The following is an 18,247-nucleotide window of genomic DNA, read 5'->3' as shown; positions in this document are numbered from 1 at the left end:
CCAAACACACAGGTAGTCCGACAGAATGGAGCATCTGACTCTGGCCTGCCATTTAGGCTAACTGAAATCCTTGCATGCATAATGAACGAAGAACCGAGAGCACAAAGTCAACAGTGAGCAAATATCACATACACAAGCATCTCATGCTGTTTTCTTTTGGCTTGAAATTCATATTTCCTCTCTCTGTCCACCTGCCGCCTCTAAAAGAGAACGATGAACAGGATTTCCGATAAAGAGGACAAAAACAGTGACGAAATATAATTGATTACTTCTAACTAAGTGGTGAGTGTAGTTAGTTAATACGTTCCTGGCCCACACGATGACTGACAGGCGAATATGGGCAAACTGTGCTCGGTCCTTTACTCATAACATTTACATGCTTAACATTCTACACATCATTTGTATCCATGGCAACTAATTAAGAAAAGTCTTAATTAGTTGCATCTGAGTGGAACCATATGAGATTAGTGTACTACCCCAATTCCAATGAAGATGGGACATTGTGTTAAATAAAAACAGAATACAATGATTTGCAAATCATGTCCAACCTATATTTAATTGAATACACTACAAAGACAATATATTTAAAATGATAAACTTTATTGTTTTTAGCAAATAATCATTAACTTAGAATTTTATGGCTGCAACACGTTCCAAAAAAGCTGGGACAGGTGGCAAAAAAGACTGAGAAAGTTGAGGAATGCTCATCAAACACCTGTTTGGAACATCCCACAGGTGAGCAGGCTAATTGGGAACAGGTGGGTGCCATGATTCGGTATAAAAGGAGCTTTCCTGAATTGCTCAGTCATTCACAAGCAAAGATGGGGCGAGGTTCACCTCTTTGTAAACAAGTGCATGAGAAAATAGTCGAACAGTTTAAGGACAATGTTCCTCAATGTACAATTGCAAGGAATTTAGGGATTTCATCATCTACGGTCCATAATATCATCAAAAGGATCAGATAATCTGGAGAAATCACTGCATGTAAGCGGCAAGGCCGAAAACCAACATTTGAATGCCTGTGACCTTTGATCCCTCAGGCGGCACTGCATCAAATACCGACATCAATATGTAAAGGATATCACCACATGGGCTCAGGAACACTTCAGAAAACCAATGTCAGTAAATACAGTTCGGCACTACATCCGTAAGTGCAACTTGAAACTCTAGTATGCAAAGCAAAAGCCATTTATCAACACCACCCAGAAACGCCCCCGGCTTCTCTGGGCCCGAGCTCATCTAAGATGGACTGATGCAAAGTGGAAAAGTGTTCTGTGGTCCGACGAGTCCACATTTCAAATTGTTTTTGGAAATTGTGGACGTTGTGTCCTCCGGGCCAAAGAGGAAAAGAACCATCTGGACTGTTATGGACGCAAAGTTCAAAAGCCAGCATCTGTGATGGTATGGGGCTGTGTTAGTGCCAATGCCATGGGTAACTTACACATCTGTGAAGGCATCATTAATGCTGAAAGGTACATGCAGGTTTTGGAGAAACATATGCTGCCATCCAAGCAACATCTATTTCATGGACGCCCCTGCTTATTTTAGCAAGACAATGCCAAACCACATTCTGCACGTGTTACAACAGTGTGGCTTCGTAGTAAAAGAGTGTGGGTCCTAGACTGGCCTGCCTGCAGTCCAGACCTGTCTCCCATTGAAAATGTGTGGCGCATTATGAAGCGTAAAATACGACAACAGAGACCCCGGACTGTTGAACAGCTGAAGCTGTACATCAAGCAAGAATGGGAAAGAATTCCCCCTACAAAGCTTCAACAATTAGTGTCCTCAGTTGCCAAACGTTTATTGAATGTTGTTAAAAGAAAAGGTGATGTAACACAGTGGTAAACATGACCCTGTCTCAGCTTATTTGGAGCCATAATGTGTTGCAGCCATAAAATTCTTAATGATTATTTGCTAAAAACAATAAAGTTTATCAGTTTGAACATTAAATATCTTGTCTTTGTAGTGTATTCAATTAAATATAGGTTAAAAATGATTTGCAAATCATTGTATTCTGTTTTTATTTATGTTTAACACAACATCCCAACTTCATTGGAATTGGGGTTGTAATTTAACTATCAACTTGTTATAAAAACATGCACATCACCAAAACAATTATGTTCCCAAGAAGTTTTAGAACTAAATGCAGAGTCAAGCCTAAACAAAATCTCTTAACAAAGGAGCTGAGGATAAGTCAAAATATCACCAAATAAAATATCACATTCCAGACACACAAAAATATGCATCGAGCCAAAGTCACTTTATCTGCCACTTCCGATCATCATATGAATGTAATTATAATGATGTTTTTGAACACAATTAAACACAGATGACAGGAGTAGCAAGTAGAGTGGAAATATATGTTGCTACAGTGCTTTTAAAAAATATAGACTGCTATTGTCCATCTCTACGACGCGCTCCGAAGTCTACAAAGCAACAAATGCATGCTGTTCAGCTGACTAAACATTACACAACATTATAATGTATTTGGCTGCTCTCCTCTACAACTAATGAGCATCGGCATCCTTCCACGCCACATTGGTCAGCGATGTTCATGTTTACCGAAACTGTGTGCGCTTGATAATCAAGCGAGACAAAGCTGAGTGATCGGTGTAATGAGCGACAGAACAAAGGGAAAAAAGGAGTGATACAGGAGGCGGACAAAAAGATTTGCACTGAGTCCGTAAAATTGCTGCATCATACCCAAAGACATTACATTTGTCTGTCTTTTCCTGTTACACGGAACCCGGCAAAGGGCAGGCTATTGACGCAGCTGTGTTATGGCTCGGATATAACCTCAGAAGGCAAAAAAGTTGTAAGCCCATTTTGTTCCCCCATTCTGTGTCAGTGCTTGGTAGACAGAACGGGGCTACTGAAAAATTGCCGCTTTTTACAGGCAACATAAAACAGATCATGCCTTTTTATACCTAGCTTTCTCTGGAACCCAGTGAACAAAAAAGAGCCTTGCCCAAAATAGACTTCAAATTGTCAAAGAAAATTCTTATGAACAAACTGTGACTAATTTCCTGCCAGTCCAAGGGATACTGACTAACAAAACCATTACACATGAAGTTAGTAATGGGGTTAACAGAGCTTAAGGAGTCATTTTACCCTCCACTTCATCTCATTGGGCCTGCCAAAAGCACAAGAATGTGAAAGAGAAACAGACCCTTGAAACACAAACAAAGTGACCTCACAATAGAAACCTGTGAACTCTTGGTGGTGGTTTCCAGCTAGTAACCAGAGTAAGCAAACACACCTACTAGATTGAGGGTCAAAGTCCATTTCTCTGGACTATGCATGAAAGTAGGCTAATGATTTGAGATTGGAGTCTTTGTGCATACCCCAACTAGAGCCTGGTCTGTTTTCCCACAAGTGTGAATAAGAATTTAGTCAAGAAGTAGGACGGGGGGGGGGGGGGGGGGGGGGGGGTAACTGACTGAGCCGTATCAATCATGCAAACTTTCCCTCCCTCTGTATCACTGCTACATAGTTATCAGCAGATATGAAGCAGCACAGGAATGAAAGAGTGCAGCTGCACGTTTGTGTCGCTTTGTCTGTTCTTGCATAGTTCCTTATCACACTTGAAGCATCTATTGCTTCCTCTCCCACACACGCTTCTCTGCCCACCGCTCTTCTGAATTATAGTCTTATTTTACCTTATATTTCATCGGACTGGAAGTGCAAATATGTGTCACTTGTTTCACAGCCAGCAGAGTACACATGCTCATCATCCATGCCATTGTAAATGTGCCACAGTATTAAGGACTCACCCTGAACAGTTTGCAGTTCATAACATGTTTGTGAAGTTCTTTTAGAGTGCACTCACTATATTAGCTGTTCTGTCCCGCCAGTTTCACAGGAGCCATGTAGCCTCTTCTACACATCTCATAAAATCAGACAGGTTTGCTCCAAGTGATTAACTCAAATTTAGGATGCCATTTAAAAAAATAAAAAATAAAGAATTGTTTATCTGTTCTACAACATGTCTGATTCATACCCTCGGAAGCGCTGAGTCATCATTGTGCAACTCAGTGTGGCAAAAGCTAAAAACTGTCAGATACTATGAAACAACTAAGGCCAACTCTAAGATCAGTGTTATGTATACTGGACTTATAAAGTCGTTACTATAATATGATAGTTACAACCTTTTTTGTTTTGTTTTTTTACTCCTGGAAGCACTTGGGGAAAAGCCCTGCAATCTACCTGCATCGAAAATGAACAGAAGGACAAAACCTTGAGCACGCACTTCAGCTTTTCAGCAGTGTAACGCTGACCCTCAAATTATTTAGCCGTAAAATTTACACTACATAATAACAGCTCATATTATGACCCCAATTAAAACATACACTAAATCCTCATTGATCAACAGCATTTTTTTTATGCTCCACACGATAAGCAGTACTCATGAAATCATGGTGTTAAAATTCACACACAGTGATTGCCAACTGTTGAATCCTTAATGCTGCTGTTGGACTGTTTACAATCTCAGATGGTGACAAGCATACACAAGCCCATGGCCTTGGTAGTCCACACAAAATACTGTGCACAGACAAGCACACACACAGAGAAGCGTATGGTGAAGGCAAGTTGTACTTGACCATGAACAAAAGAACAAGTGAAAAAAGAACAAGTGGTTAAGTTTGGGGCCAGTACAAGGGTAAAAGTGTGGCTAACCTAAACCACATGTGGCTCCCACTGTTTCACAATCCATGTGTGCCTCTGGAATAAGTGTGTGTGCGTGTTCATGAATGTGCACATTTGTGTGTAAAAGAAATAGGGCGCAAACAGAGAGAGCTCATGCCGCGTTCTATGCAAGCTTGATACGTTCACATTAGTGGGCAAAGTAACAAAAGCTTTCCTTATTAAGGTTTGTTTTGGATTATATTTTGCACTGGTTGTGTTTCATGGTAACTTTTCATTCTATTGTGATCCAAATGATTCAGCCCATGTGAACAATGCCCCTCGATTCACCATTGTTGCTATCGTACCTTAACCAGAAATTACTTTCCTCAGACTTCTGATTATAGGCAACTACTGTATAAGGTTTTAGCAGCACTTGTTGCTTTGTCGTGTACTGGATAGCTTTTTTTTTGTGTGTGGTTTGAGGACAAAATTTGTACAGCATGTGTGGACCAAGACAATGCATAGGATCACAACACTGTAAAAGATATATATATATATTTTTTTTTTTTAATGTGATTTTAAATCACTTTCAAATCAGAGCCAGGATCCATCTGCATAACAGGAGACATTTTTTACATACTGGGGAATAGTTCACCTGGAGAAGAATTTTAAAAAAGCTCTGTAGATAAGATCAAAAAATCACAGTAAACCCGAGGCCCTCCCAAGCTTATACCTTTTTGACCTTTAGCGAATAAACAGTAGCTCTATAACCATGCCTGATGGAAAAGCAAGCGTCTCACTGGGCAAAGGCACTTTCTCCAGGTTGCTACTGAAGTGTTTTGTCTTGAGCGAGTCCATTCATACCACTGGACAATTTGCTTGATTAAAAAAACAACTTACTGACTGCTAATAGTACTGTTTCAAAGGTGGAGTTGACTTACAGTCTAACAGTGGCGCTAATCGTACTTCTACGAGAGGTCTGTAAGACAAGTAATTCTGAGTTAAGGTTTTCAAGTGTGTGAACTGTGTGTGCGTCCGTGCAGGTGGGTGTCCATGTTTGTAAACCTAAATGTAAGAGACATCAAATGTCATGGGGAGGCATCGCTGTATCTGCTGTTACTCCAACAAGACAGCTCCCATCGCATGCACGCACATACACACACACACACACGCACACACACACACTTCTACATAGACAATTTATTTACCTTTGGCCCAATAAAGACATCGTGACTGCTAACCGAGTCACTTAATACAATAAGACAGACAAAGCGTGTGTGTGCGAGTAGAAACGAAGCAAGGAGAACGAGAGTGAAGCATTCCAGAAGAAGGTTGAGAGACGGCAACAAAGTGATAAAGAAAGGCAATACTGAGAGACCTTGGCAAGATTTGAGTGAGGCGAAAATGAAAAGGTGGGAAGAAACTGTTCTACAGGTTTTCAGTTCAGTTTGAAAATCACACAGCAGCTATTTTTCATGTAACAAACCAACAAACCAGTTCTTTCCTGCCTTATATGGGGGCAAATTAATATTTGGGTTTTCAGAAACAAAGCATAGGGATATATTTAGTTACTCATGTTTCCAAAAGTTCTGATATGCTTGCCTTATTTATTTCCAGGAGGATTTCTGAATCTCCATGTCGCTCCCCTGTTAATATGACCTACTTTACCATTTACCATTTCCACCTATAATAAATAATCTTCAGACTTTATCCCTGCAATACAACACCATTCGATCTGGATTTAGCCACACAGAATCCCACCCTGGCTCTTGGTGGCAGGGGAAAAACAGAAACTGGAGGAGAAAGAGGAGAGGCAAAGGAGGTGAGGATGAAAGGGGGGGGGGCAAAGTAATTCAGTAAAGAATACACAAGAAGTGGGGGAGGGTCGGTTGTGTTGTTTATGTTAGTGTGCAATAAATTCCAAGAGGAGGGGAATGACTGATTTTGACTTCTGAGAGTTGAATGTGGATATGAGAGGTGAGGAAAGTCCAGCAGACAAAGTGGAGTCAGCTTAGTTCAAATATCACAGTGGTGTGAATTCTTCCTATTAGGGTGTAACTGTTGTGCATAGCAACAGAAAAGAAGACTTGCATGAAAAGCCTCAAGGCTGTGTCCAATATAAAACTTCAATGTTGTGTTTGTGCCATTGCCGACCGTTAAGAATTTAACCTTATCTAGGTTTGTGGCAAGAACTCACTGTAGTATTAAAATTCAAATAACTTCACAGGTTTGTTATTGGACAAGCAGAACTTGTTCTTGTGTTTACTGTAGTTAGGGTTCCTTGTGTAAAATAGAGGGTTGGACTGTATGGAAGTAGCTATGGGGATGGTCACTCGTTTGTGGCCCTTTGCAAAGCCGAGGCAAAGGCGGTCAATCGAGACCACTGACTGGCAGATGTTGCATAGTGCCAGCCTGTTACGAGTGATGGACTGCAGGTTCGTTCACAGGATCACCGTCAGTCAGACCATGCGTCTGCAGTCAACCCGCCATCCCCTGACAATCTGGACACACGCCGACTGGCAGGGACAGCGTTTGAAAAGGCAGGAAGACAGATGGCAGCCGAACAGATGAATGTGTAAAATCATTTAAGGAAAATATACAGGCGGGTGACAAAGAATGCAACATGAATACATTTGGAAATAAAGCAAAGGTGTCCCTTAAAGGCAGAAAGGTGGTTTAATGACTATGGACGATATTCGAGTCAGGCTGTGATGTTTGTCTGATTGATAGAGGTTCAGAAACACAGAGCATTTTGGATGGCTGATGATCAACCCCAAAAAATTTTAACTGGTCATATGTTCGGATTAAGCTTTTATGTGCTGGCCACCCTACTTTTGAACCGATTTCAAGTCTCATCTTGGGCTCTTAGCTGTGTAGTGTACAATAGGCTGTACGGAGTAATTGGAAGCTCTCAACCGAGGATTCCTAGTTTTCAGACGGCTCAAACGTTGACTTGCTCTCGATTTATGACCCATTCAACAGCTTGAAGAACATGCTATAAAGGGACTCAAAACAGCAGCAGTCAAATTGTCGTGCGAATTATTCGTTGGTTGTTGTTGGTCATTTCTCTTTTCAGAGGTATTTTAAATTTAAAACTAACACTTCTAAAATCTTCTAAAACACAGACAGACAGATGTTTTTTAAGTCAACTTGTCACTCATTTTTCACTCTGGAATATCTGCTTGACAATTGAACTATTTGCCCCTCCTGACAGAGCCCCAATATGACGATATAGAGTTGGAGATAATCTTAATGGAGCAGTCATCCGTCTGTAAACCCTTGATTCACAGCGAGAGGAGGGTTTAAATATCTCGAAAGCTTTCCAGCTATCTTAAAAGCAAATCAGCTTAAAGAGGAGACTTACTGGACATGAATGTAAGGACAGTAGAAATGGGGGTGGCTGAGAGGGTCTGAAGAAAAACATCCCCTGGGATTTTCTCATGACTGGGATCAGGAATGAGACCAGCTATGGTGTACTGCATAGCTGCTTTGGTGTGGATGTGTGTGGGTGATGCTGCTTTGATGACAGATGTCCTCCTAACTGGACTAATGGAAACCACTTCAGACAGTGTCCATAGCCACAGACAGGGATGCACAAAAGAGCCCTTTGGCGGCCACCTGAAGGCAGTTATAAAGAGGCTCAGTCCCACGGTCACATTTTTAACATAGATGGCTGTCACATTTACTCTGCGTCCACAAAGCAGTCTCCGAAAGTAAAATAAATTGACTTTTCATGGATGATTTATCTTCCTCTTGAACAAATACTGATGTTACTTGCCACTTTAAAGTCAGTTTCTTATCTTGGCTTGTCTAATTCATCCCTTTTGAGCTCGGTAAAAATAAACATTATAAAAGCGCTTGCCCTTAAACAACACACTGTGGAATACTGAATTCCTATTGACATGCTATTTATAGACACTCTTCAAGCAATGTACCTTTTTATAATAATAGTTGGTGTCCCAGTCACTGCAAACTGAAAATCTTGAGTTGGTTGCACTCAAACCAAGCGCGTCAACTGATTTTCCAAAACCTTTTGGTTTAAGTAGTTTGGTATGGCCTCAGTATCATCAAACATTTGCCAAACATTCAGGACATTTTTAGAGTTGGTTACCTGTCACAACAATAACTTCAGAGCTATTCCCTCAGGGTTATTTGAACACTTTTTAAAGTATTATTTTGTATTAGCTACAATTAGAAGTGAAAGAATGGCAATTTCCCTTGGATTATTAAATATCAAATGCTTTCAGGAACAGAATTATGCTTAGGAGGAACAAAACGAAAACTTGCCAAAGAAACCAAACCACAAAAGCAAACTATACTGATAGAACCACTGATAAATCATCATAACTCAAATAAATCAAGTCCACTTTCAGAAAAATATTTGACAAACAGCATCTAGTTATACAGTACAGTCAGTTGACCTTCACGACGTGAAAGACGTAAGAGCTAAGGGAGCGGTTAAAGTGGTCACAAATCCATTGTCTCAGGGACAGAGTTGAGTTGATATCTACTGAGATTAGTTGCAACACATGTAAAATCTGCCAAAGAGCCTGTCCTGCTTAATGTGAACTGACAGTATTTCTGCACCGCTGCACTTCTACTAGGTCTCTGTTATTTTTGTATTAAATAATGTGTTTTACAGCTGAGAACTACACAATCCTCTAACACACAACTATACGCACAACTGAAAACAAACAGCAACTTTTTCAGTTTTACGATTTTACCACAAAGTCACTGAACGCAAATCAAACTGTTAATGTTCTTTTAAAGTATAAGCGCAAAGCCTTGTGGGAAAGTACAGCTAGACCAACACCACCCCGTCTGCCTCGGCTATGCAAGGCGTCTGTGGTTTATGTTACTAAGCTGTCACTTTCACCATGAAAACCAACTCCCAACAAGCAGCTGGTGGGAGTGTTTGGAGTGTGAAAGGGGAAGACGGAGCGGGGGGAAAGATAGAAGATGTGTGTGAGACAGAGTGGAAGGAGGTGGGCTATCCCGAGCTCCTTTGGGCCAACAATGTGGCGGCGCTGTTGCGTCACACAGTGCCCAAAAGACGGCAAGTCGAATTAGCTCACGAGAAGTAATAGCGCTGTATTGATGTTGGTCAATGGATATGCCCAGGAGGAGGAGTACTGTACTCATTTAATAGGGAACAGCCTTAGCTAAAACAAACAGCACCTGGACACTTTAAAAATGCCACCAGCTGCCTAACTACTCACGGAGTGACAGGTGAAGGAACGCCAGCATACACAAATGGCAAATAGATTTACCAACAGCCGGCCAGATAAGACCAACAAAGCACCTGCAAAAGGTTTTGGTCAAAAATATTTTTAGGAAGCATGGTTAAATGGTTATTCAGCAGAGTGTAACCCTTTACCAAGGCCCAACGAATTATAACCCGTTAAAAAGACAAATACTAAACATGACACTTCAAGGATAATTTGTTAAGAAATACAGACCTTGTTCAAATGGACCAACAGCTACATTTAATTTGTTCTCCTGTGTCCTGTTGGAGAATTTATTAGACATTTTTGCAGCATTCTGCTAATGGACAAAAAATAAATAAATATATTTTTTTTTTAACTCCTTGGTGGAGGTAATAAAATAGTCACCGTTCTGTGTGAACCATTTCTACATCCAAACTACATGCTTCTACCATAGCGTGTTAGTAATGTTCCAGAACACGAGGATGTGAGGCGAGCTTGTTTCCAACACTGAAATTGAACGATATACCTACTAAGTTGAATGTGATGGTTAGTATTGACATCACATCTTGAAGATGGGGTGACAAAGGACCAACACCAACGAAACAATGTGTAAAAAGAATCCCGGCATAAAAGGTGGAGATGAGAGGCTAACTAATGATGGTGACATGGAGCTTAGCACTTAACTGGCTGATTGAAACTCACCCTTTTCAGAGCGCCCCATGTGAGCTGGGTCAAAGAAAGCAACAGAGAACAAAATAAGACATTAGATACATTTAGATTAGATACATACTGTACACATGACATATTCATTCAGTATATTAAGAAGAGAAACATTAACCACAACACAGTGCATTTTATACTGGCTCGGTATAAGACAAAACTTTTAAAAAATAAATAAATAAATAAACTAAATAAATACAAATTATTTGACACCGGGACACATACTTGGCTGTGAATGTTCATCGGAAGTGATGAGAGCCTTGCACATGTTCCCGTAAACCAAATTAAACCAACACATGGCTGCCCCCAAGCTTTAACCTCTGCTGCCGTTAACCCTGAAAATATTTATTTCCAAGTCTGTCATCACCTGTTGCACACCAGCCACATTGCCATTACAACTTTATTTCCACTATGTTTCGACAGTAAGCGCACTTTACTTTCCAACTAAGTGCTTGTGAGAATAAGGCCTACTAGCTGTGTGTGTTATGTGAAAAAACGCAATGTAATTAATCAGCTGAGTGTTACATTATGCAGCCATGTGTGGAAGAGTGTGTGTGAGTCCATTTTGAAATGTGTGTATGTAGTGGAGCAGAGAGTTGCATGCTTTCGCGTACAGACAGCTGTGACCTGAGCCCAACAGGGCACCATAGAGATGGATGACATTAGACCAACACCATCATTCATCAGGGATATGATCTTTCCTGGATTTGGGATCAGTTGCAAACACACTCTCTCCCTCCATTTCCTTCAGCACCGTCACGGTTGACATCCTGACGAATACCTGGCAACCTTCATGCAACACTTAATGCCCGGACTGATGACTGTGGGAAATAAGTAAGGTATCATCACCATAGTTGTTCACATTTTTTATTTGTGCATTAAAGCTCTGTGCAAAAGGTCACAGATGTGCAACTTAACACAAATGTATCAGTATGAACGTTCTGTAGTCTATCAGTAACCTATGCTAATGCAGTAGTAAAGTCATAATTTCAGTATTTGTATGAAAACCACATGTAGGCCCTAAATACTAGGCTTTACATGATCAGGATTTTTGGGACCGATCACCCATCAGCGAGTTGAAAAAAACGATAACTGATCAACGATCCAATCACAAGATGGAGGTATGTGTATTTAAATGACCTGTTCATTTACTGCATATACTTGTGTACTTAATTGCTCAAAAAAATATTTACAATAAAGAATGTATCTTTGTTCATCTATTTCTGACATAGTGACAGACAGAACAAATATCTTCTATTAGATGGCAGGAAGTACATACAGTTATTAATGTATCCACTTTTTGTGACATTTTTGTTTGTTGGTGCTTTGTGAAATTTTTCAATTGTAAAATATGTTCCTTGGCTCCATAAAGGTTGGAAATCACTGCTCTAGTCAGATCGTGTATTCTAATCAGTCAGGTCAAACCAACATTACATGACAGAAATAATGGGTGCTAACTACTTTATTATTAATTAAATTACTTCACCCGCACCGAAAATTTAGAGCATGATTCGACAGAACGGCGGCATGTTTACGTCCAACCGTTTGTGGTACTACTAGCTTGCTAGGCTACATAACGTTTTGTTGCCTGCTTGCGAGCCGTATCGTATTAAAAGTAAGTGAACATACCTCAAGCAAGCCTTAAACCAACGTCCTCTCCTGAGCACCGGTGACCACTAACACACGTTTTTCCCCATTTTGTCCTTATAATACAAAGTCGGCACGCTCCACTCTTGTTGTCGTCGCCACGGTAACGAGTGTATCTGGTCGCGTTTGAGTTGACAAGATAAAGCCCAATGATCGTAAAAAACGGGAGGCAGTGGTCTCGGAATACAAGATTTTATTGCAGTAGTCTGACATAGTGCAATCGTGAAAGAGCAAATTAGTCGTAGTCTGATCCGGGCATTACGTGTTGTCTGTCTCAGACATGTTGTCTGTTCCACACTGCCGACATGTTTTATTTTTTTGTATTTATTTATTTTTTAATAACTTTATTGCCCGTCAGATATTTCCAATACTACGTCAAAAGACGCGTGACAAGGCTATAAATAAATTAGCTTTTGGATTCAAATATACTGTGCACGATGGCGACGCGGAGTAAATGTCTTTTGCGGAGCCGATCAATGATCGGCGAATTATGACATTAAAGCCGATCAGCATAAAATCCAAAATATCGGCCAATACCGATCAGCCCGATAAAATCGGTGTAAAGTCTACTAAATAATAAACAATCAAACAAAAAACAGGAAGTACCAATTACTGAGGGTGCCTGCTTTCTTGTGCCGTGTGAGGGCATGTTCTTACTGCATTCTTTCATGCTATTCAGCATATCCTTCGCCACTCGTTACCTCAAAATGTAGTATGCCAGAAACGTCGCAGACTAAGGACCCCACTGTATTTGTCAATGACAAGCCCCTACAAACAGCATTGGCATGTAACCAAATCGCACACCCCAAGGTAACTGGGGGTTGCATGCCTTGCTCAGGGACCCTACTACAGGACTATTCAGTTCATGAGTAAACAGCCATACAAGAACAAGTCGTATATCACACTCACTCTGGAAAACCTGAATAAGATCCTGTGCATGAGACTGGAAGGTCAAACTATTTGCGGTTAGTATACGTCTTTCAATGCAAAACCCTCCGATTCATTCAAGCACACAACTCTAATGAGGGATTAGCTAATGAATTCTCTGAGCAGATTAATTACATTTTCCACACGCGCGTGTGGGTGCCTGCAGACCTCATCCCCCAAACCACTGAAGAAATGAGCCAGTACTTTCAAGATTTTTTTTTAATCTGCAACCAAATTGAAATCCATAGAAAGAGATAAGCTTTGAACAGAGAGGCGTTTGATTTGAGGAGGAGACGACATTAAGGAAGATCGGCACAGCAGCAGACTGAGGCATTACTTTTAAAAAGAAAATAAATAAAAACCTTCGTTGATTTGGCCACAGTAGAATGAGGAAGGATTTTCACGGGAATCTAAATGAGAAGCAAACATTTCACATGCTTCTCTTTGTATCACTTTACTACAGGAGGGTTATAAAGCACCACACTGCCTCTCTTTAAGTGACAGCGCGCACACACAAAGCAGACAGAAAAACACACAGATGCACCCCTCCTGCCGTTTTCACAGTCTCTTGAGTGGACGAGATGCCCACGGCCAAAAACCAATGGTTGCATGTTTTGGGTTTTTTTCCCTCCTCCTCCTCACTTTCGCTCTTCCTCATGTCTTTTTTTCTGGGAAAAAACACATTTCTATTTCATCTTCCAAATGGTGCCATGAAGTCATTATAATTAAACCAAATTTGTACTTACTTGTACTCAAAATGCAAAAACATAATTTACAATTATGATTAAACCAGCTCTGATGTGATTCGCCCAGGGAAGCTAATGGAACACAATTATTGCACTTCATTAAGATTGAAGACGCTGTCAATGCGGGTCAGTGCATTTAGAGAAGTTGTCATGTTGACATGCAGGTCACTTATTGACATTGTAAAAGCAGCGCAGCAGACACGCCGGGCCACATTTATTACTCAGAGCGTGGAGGTGATAAGCCGAAACGAGGTTGCCGCAGAGCAGCGATGATAAGCGCAGACGCCAGAGAGTCCCCCCCCCCCGTTCACATTAAACGCCATTCTTTAATACGGCATAATTTCATTGGGACATTATAAAACTGGAAAAGGAGCAGATAGTGCTGGTAAATGAGAGTGATTTAGAGAAAGGTCATCAACAATCCCAAAGTAATTTGACAGTTTTAATTCCTTTTCAACTGATCTGCAATTGTGTGTGTTTGAAAGAGAACGCATGACACACATCTCTGCTGTCATTCACCGTTTCAACCAATCATAGCCTCACATTTCAATGGAATGATCACATATTCTCAGATGTGTAAGACAGAAGAACTGACTTAGCTGTCTTCTTTTTGGATGTAACCATTATATGTTCTGACAAAATGGCAGTGGCCTTCACTTCGATGCAATGTTTTGTCATTTCAATGGAACCTTCAAAGTCAAATGCCCTCAAAGTGGTGGAATTTGGAATTCAACCAGTTCTGAAGAAAATATGCTTCAAAACTCCAACAAAATCAGGGGTACTCAAAAAGTGGTACGCGGGCTCCCTCTCATGGTACGCGAATGAATCACTTATTTAAATGTGCATAATTTCCCACTGGCTTAAACTTTTTCCCCCTAATCAAGCGCAACACATTCCGGTTGTGTCAAACAATCAGTGGCATTTCATCTTTGAGAACTGTTTCTTTTCAGTTTTTATTTAACTTTTGTAATACATTTTAATTTAATGCTTATTTCAGTACAATTTTCTTATACTTAAGCACAGTATAAATGTTCAAACTCAACTGTGCATAATGTTACAATGGCTTACAATATTATGAAATGTAACTTACTGGAATAAAACTTCTCCTGCATTTGTTATGAACACTTGGCCTTACTGCGCTACTGTACTGTATTTTATTGTTTATCAATAGGTGGTACTTGGAGAGCCAAGTATTTTTGAGGTGGTTTGAGAACCACTGGTCTCAAGTATTGTCTTTTCTTTGGCCGATTTTGTGACAGTTTGACCCTGGAACCAATTCACTTTTCATCATTTCCTAGGGGAAAGTTTTTTGTTTTTTTTTTAAACTACAACTTGGAAGTCAACCAGCGTCACAGAACCGATTGTGTTCGGTTTTGGAGGTTCCACTGTATTTTACAGTTTAGAAACGATCAACTGTTTTCGACATTAACGGCGACCCACCACTAGGCTATGTAAAGCATCTCGTATTTACTTGCAAATGAACTGCGCTCGCATTCCCGGGGAGGCCTCAAAGAAATTCCACGCATTCGTTACCCTGCAGACCAAATGGCCCAGAGGGAGGGGAACCTGGGGAGTAGTTAGGGGACGGAAGGGTGGGCTACAGGAGGGAGGGGCCGAGCAATAAAACTCACCGAAGACGTGGTAATTAATGTGTAATTTTTATGCAAATGATCAACGAGCCTGGGCACGCTGCAGCAGACTCTTCCTTCCCCTCATACAGTTTATAGTAATCCCCAGCACATAAATGAAGCATGGTGTGCACAAGTCACCTTTAATAAAGCTTTAGTGAGGTGAGATTGGAGGTCAGATCTTACAAATAAACGCACGCGCGCACACACGCACACACACTGGAGGTAGGAATTGCAATGTATATTGTGAAACACTTTTCAATTCCTACCTCCACGTCACAGTATTGCCTTATTTTGCAAACAATACCAACAGTCCCACAATATATTAGCGATTGAGTGGTAATCGTTTTGAAATAAAAGGTATCTATACTGAACAATACAGCAAAACATTACTGAAGTTTTGCACACAAAAGCAAGCATACAAAATGTACTTGAAACACAAGTCTGTGGGCGAAGACCCAACTGTAGATTTTTTCACAAGTTATGGTTTATTATGTGGACTTGCAGCATGCAGTAAATATTAACAAAACATTTTCATTCGTCATCACCACATTGAAAAGTGAAACTAGGCTAATGTCGACTTGTTTAGCAATGTTGTTTTACAACGACCACAGATTATATTTCATCCCAACCCAATACAACGGTGAGCATTACTTCCATACAGTGGAGATTGAACCCCCAACGACAAAGTAGTGACATTTGATCTACAATTACAATTTCAAAAGGAGTATGACGTGTTTGCGCTTTCATTGGTGATCAGCAAAGTTTTTGGGACAGGAAGAAGTTCTGTCTGGGTTGCAAATAACACAAGACACGTTTATACTGTACATGAAATTTCCCCCGTCGATCATCATGATGCCCACGACGGTCGCGACACTTGCACTATAGGACGGCACCAACACATGCGTGACATATAACACTGACAGCTATAGAATCAAAAGTAATAAGCAACAACATGAATGAGAAAGAAGAGAACTTTTCTCCGTTCCGTCCGTTTACATTCCTCGCTTTCCGAGCGGCGAAAAAACAACATTTTGCTCCCCCCAGACCGACAGCGACAATTTACGAGAAATAACCCTTTAAAGTTGACACGTTATGGCATGTCAGCACATTTGAGAACATTTCGGAGACGATACAACAAGCCCGCAGGTTGTTGCCAACTTTTCCTGCTCCGCCTAAAATACAAAAAATAAAAAACACACACCTGGCAGGAACTCGCTTAAATGATCAAACGCGAGTTTCCATTTATGAACAAAACGAACAGTTTTTTTTCCCTTTCTTTTTCTTACCTGCTGGCATCTGGCCGGAGATGTCCCCAACCGCCGAGAAGAGGAGCAGGAGTCCCAGCAAAAGAGAGAAAAGTGCATCCATGTTTTCAAATCGGCGTCCGGGAAAGAGTCTCAAACTGTTTCCCTACACTAACTTTAGCTTCTTCCGCGACTTTCTCCGTCTCCGACCGTGTCTAGAATTGTTTCTTAGGACTATTTCTGTTTACTCCAGCGTCCGTACCCGAGTCGTGCGCTCCATTCTCTCCCTTTTTTTTTTTTTTTTTGCCTTTTCTCGCTTTCGGCTTCCCGACGACGCTCGCTGCACTTTGAGTGAGGATGCGCGTGCGCGACGGAGAGGAGATGAGAGAGAGAGAGCGGCCGCGGGCACGCGCGCGACCGTGTGACGCCACAAAGGCAGAAACGGTTGATCAAAAAAAAAAATAGGGGGGAAAAAAGAACAAGTTAAAAGAACAAGGGGCATCTCAAAGCCAGAAAGCGGTAGAAACTTGAGTTGAAAGCAGCAGGGCGAATCCTCAGTTTGACACTTAAAAAAACAGAAAGCATGATTTAAAAAAAAAAAAAAAAAACACTCGAGTTGAAAACAGGGGCAGATGGCAAGCCTTCTTAACATTCAAAGTTTGACTATTCAGAATTAACGTTGTAGACATCAACGTCATTCTGAATTATGTTTCGAATAGTCGAAATGTTCTTTCAAGATACCTTTAACCGAACTTTGACAAAACAGGAGAAAGCGATATCTGTAAGTCAGTTTCACCTAGTCGTAACTGAATTGTACATATCTGCAACATAATTTGATGATGTCACTTTTACCATTGATTGCGTAAGGAGTTCGTCATTACAGATATCCACGATTCAATTCTGGATAGCCGCTTGTGCATTACAGATATCTACAATTAAATTATGACTATCCAGAACTCCAGTTTGAGATATCTACATTTTGAGTTCAACAAGTCAAAATTAGATTTTGGATATCCAAAAAGGGACATGTAGATAGCTTGAACTGAGCCGAATTAAAGATTATGACTAGTCCGAATCAAATTGTCGATATCTCAAATTGGAGTTAGAGATATCTACAATTCTGACGCAGATATCTGTATCTGATATTCACATATAGCGGCAATGTTCTGAACTCTTGTTTTGTCATAGCTGACGTCAAGAGGCGGCAGAACTGAGGGGTGTGATGTGCCCCTTTGCTCGGCCACAATACCCTTTTTCAAGACACACTGGAATCAAACATACTGAGGCAAGAAAATTTCAATCAGCGCTCCCCCGCCCGCCAACTTCTAAAGTTCTTCCACCGCCCCTGGCTGATTTGAGGTCAGTCTTTATACGAAAAAACAACAGTTGCAACTGACTCAACAGCGCCACTGCTGGTTGGTGCACACCATTTTGGCTAAACTGCAGAATTTAACCGAGAACCTGTTGAGAGAAAAAAGCAATTGATGCAAATTTATAAT

At 40.8% G+C, this 18,247-nt stretch overlaps 1 protein-coding gene across 20 annotated transcripts in view; it reads right to left on the bottom strand.

The window, feature by feature from the left end:
• Window positions 1-17,137, bottom strand: part of ptprk (protein tyrosine phosphatase receptor type K) — a 98,405-nt gene extending 81,268 nt beyond the window's left edge. For 11 of the 20 annotated variants that reach the window (XM_061754993.1, XM_061755000.1, XM_061755002.1 and 8 more), the window contains exons 1-2: window positions 16,791-17,124; window positions 10,536-10,559 (exon numbers count right to left, since the gene is read on the bottom strand). In XM_061754993.1, the coding sequence (XP_061610977.1) occupies window positions 10,536-10,559; window positions 16,791-16,872 (106 nt within the window). In that variant the 5' untranslated portion in view covers window positions 16,873-17,124. Of the gene's footprint in view, window positions 1-10,535; window positions 10,560-16,790 lie in introns of all 20 variants that reach the window. The other 9 variants (XM_061755007.1, XM_061755008.1, XM_061755009.1 and 6 more) reach the window with 5 other exon arrangements.
• Window positions 17,138-18,247: the final 1,110 nt, after the last annotated feature.

The sequence above is a fragment of the Phyllopteryx taeniolatus genome, chromosome 18 (assembly GCF_024500385.1).
Source record: "Phyllopteryx taeniolatus isolate TA_2022b chromosome 18, UOR_Ptae_1.2, whole genome shotgun sequence".
NCBI classification, from domain to species: Eukaryota; Metazoa; Chordata; class Actinopteri; order Syngnathiformes; family Syngnathidae; genus Phyllopteryx; species Phyllopteryx taeniolatus.
This window is presented reverse-complemented; position numbering and strand designations above follow the sequence as displayed.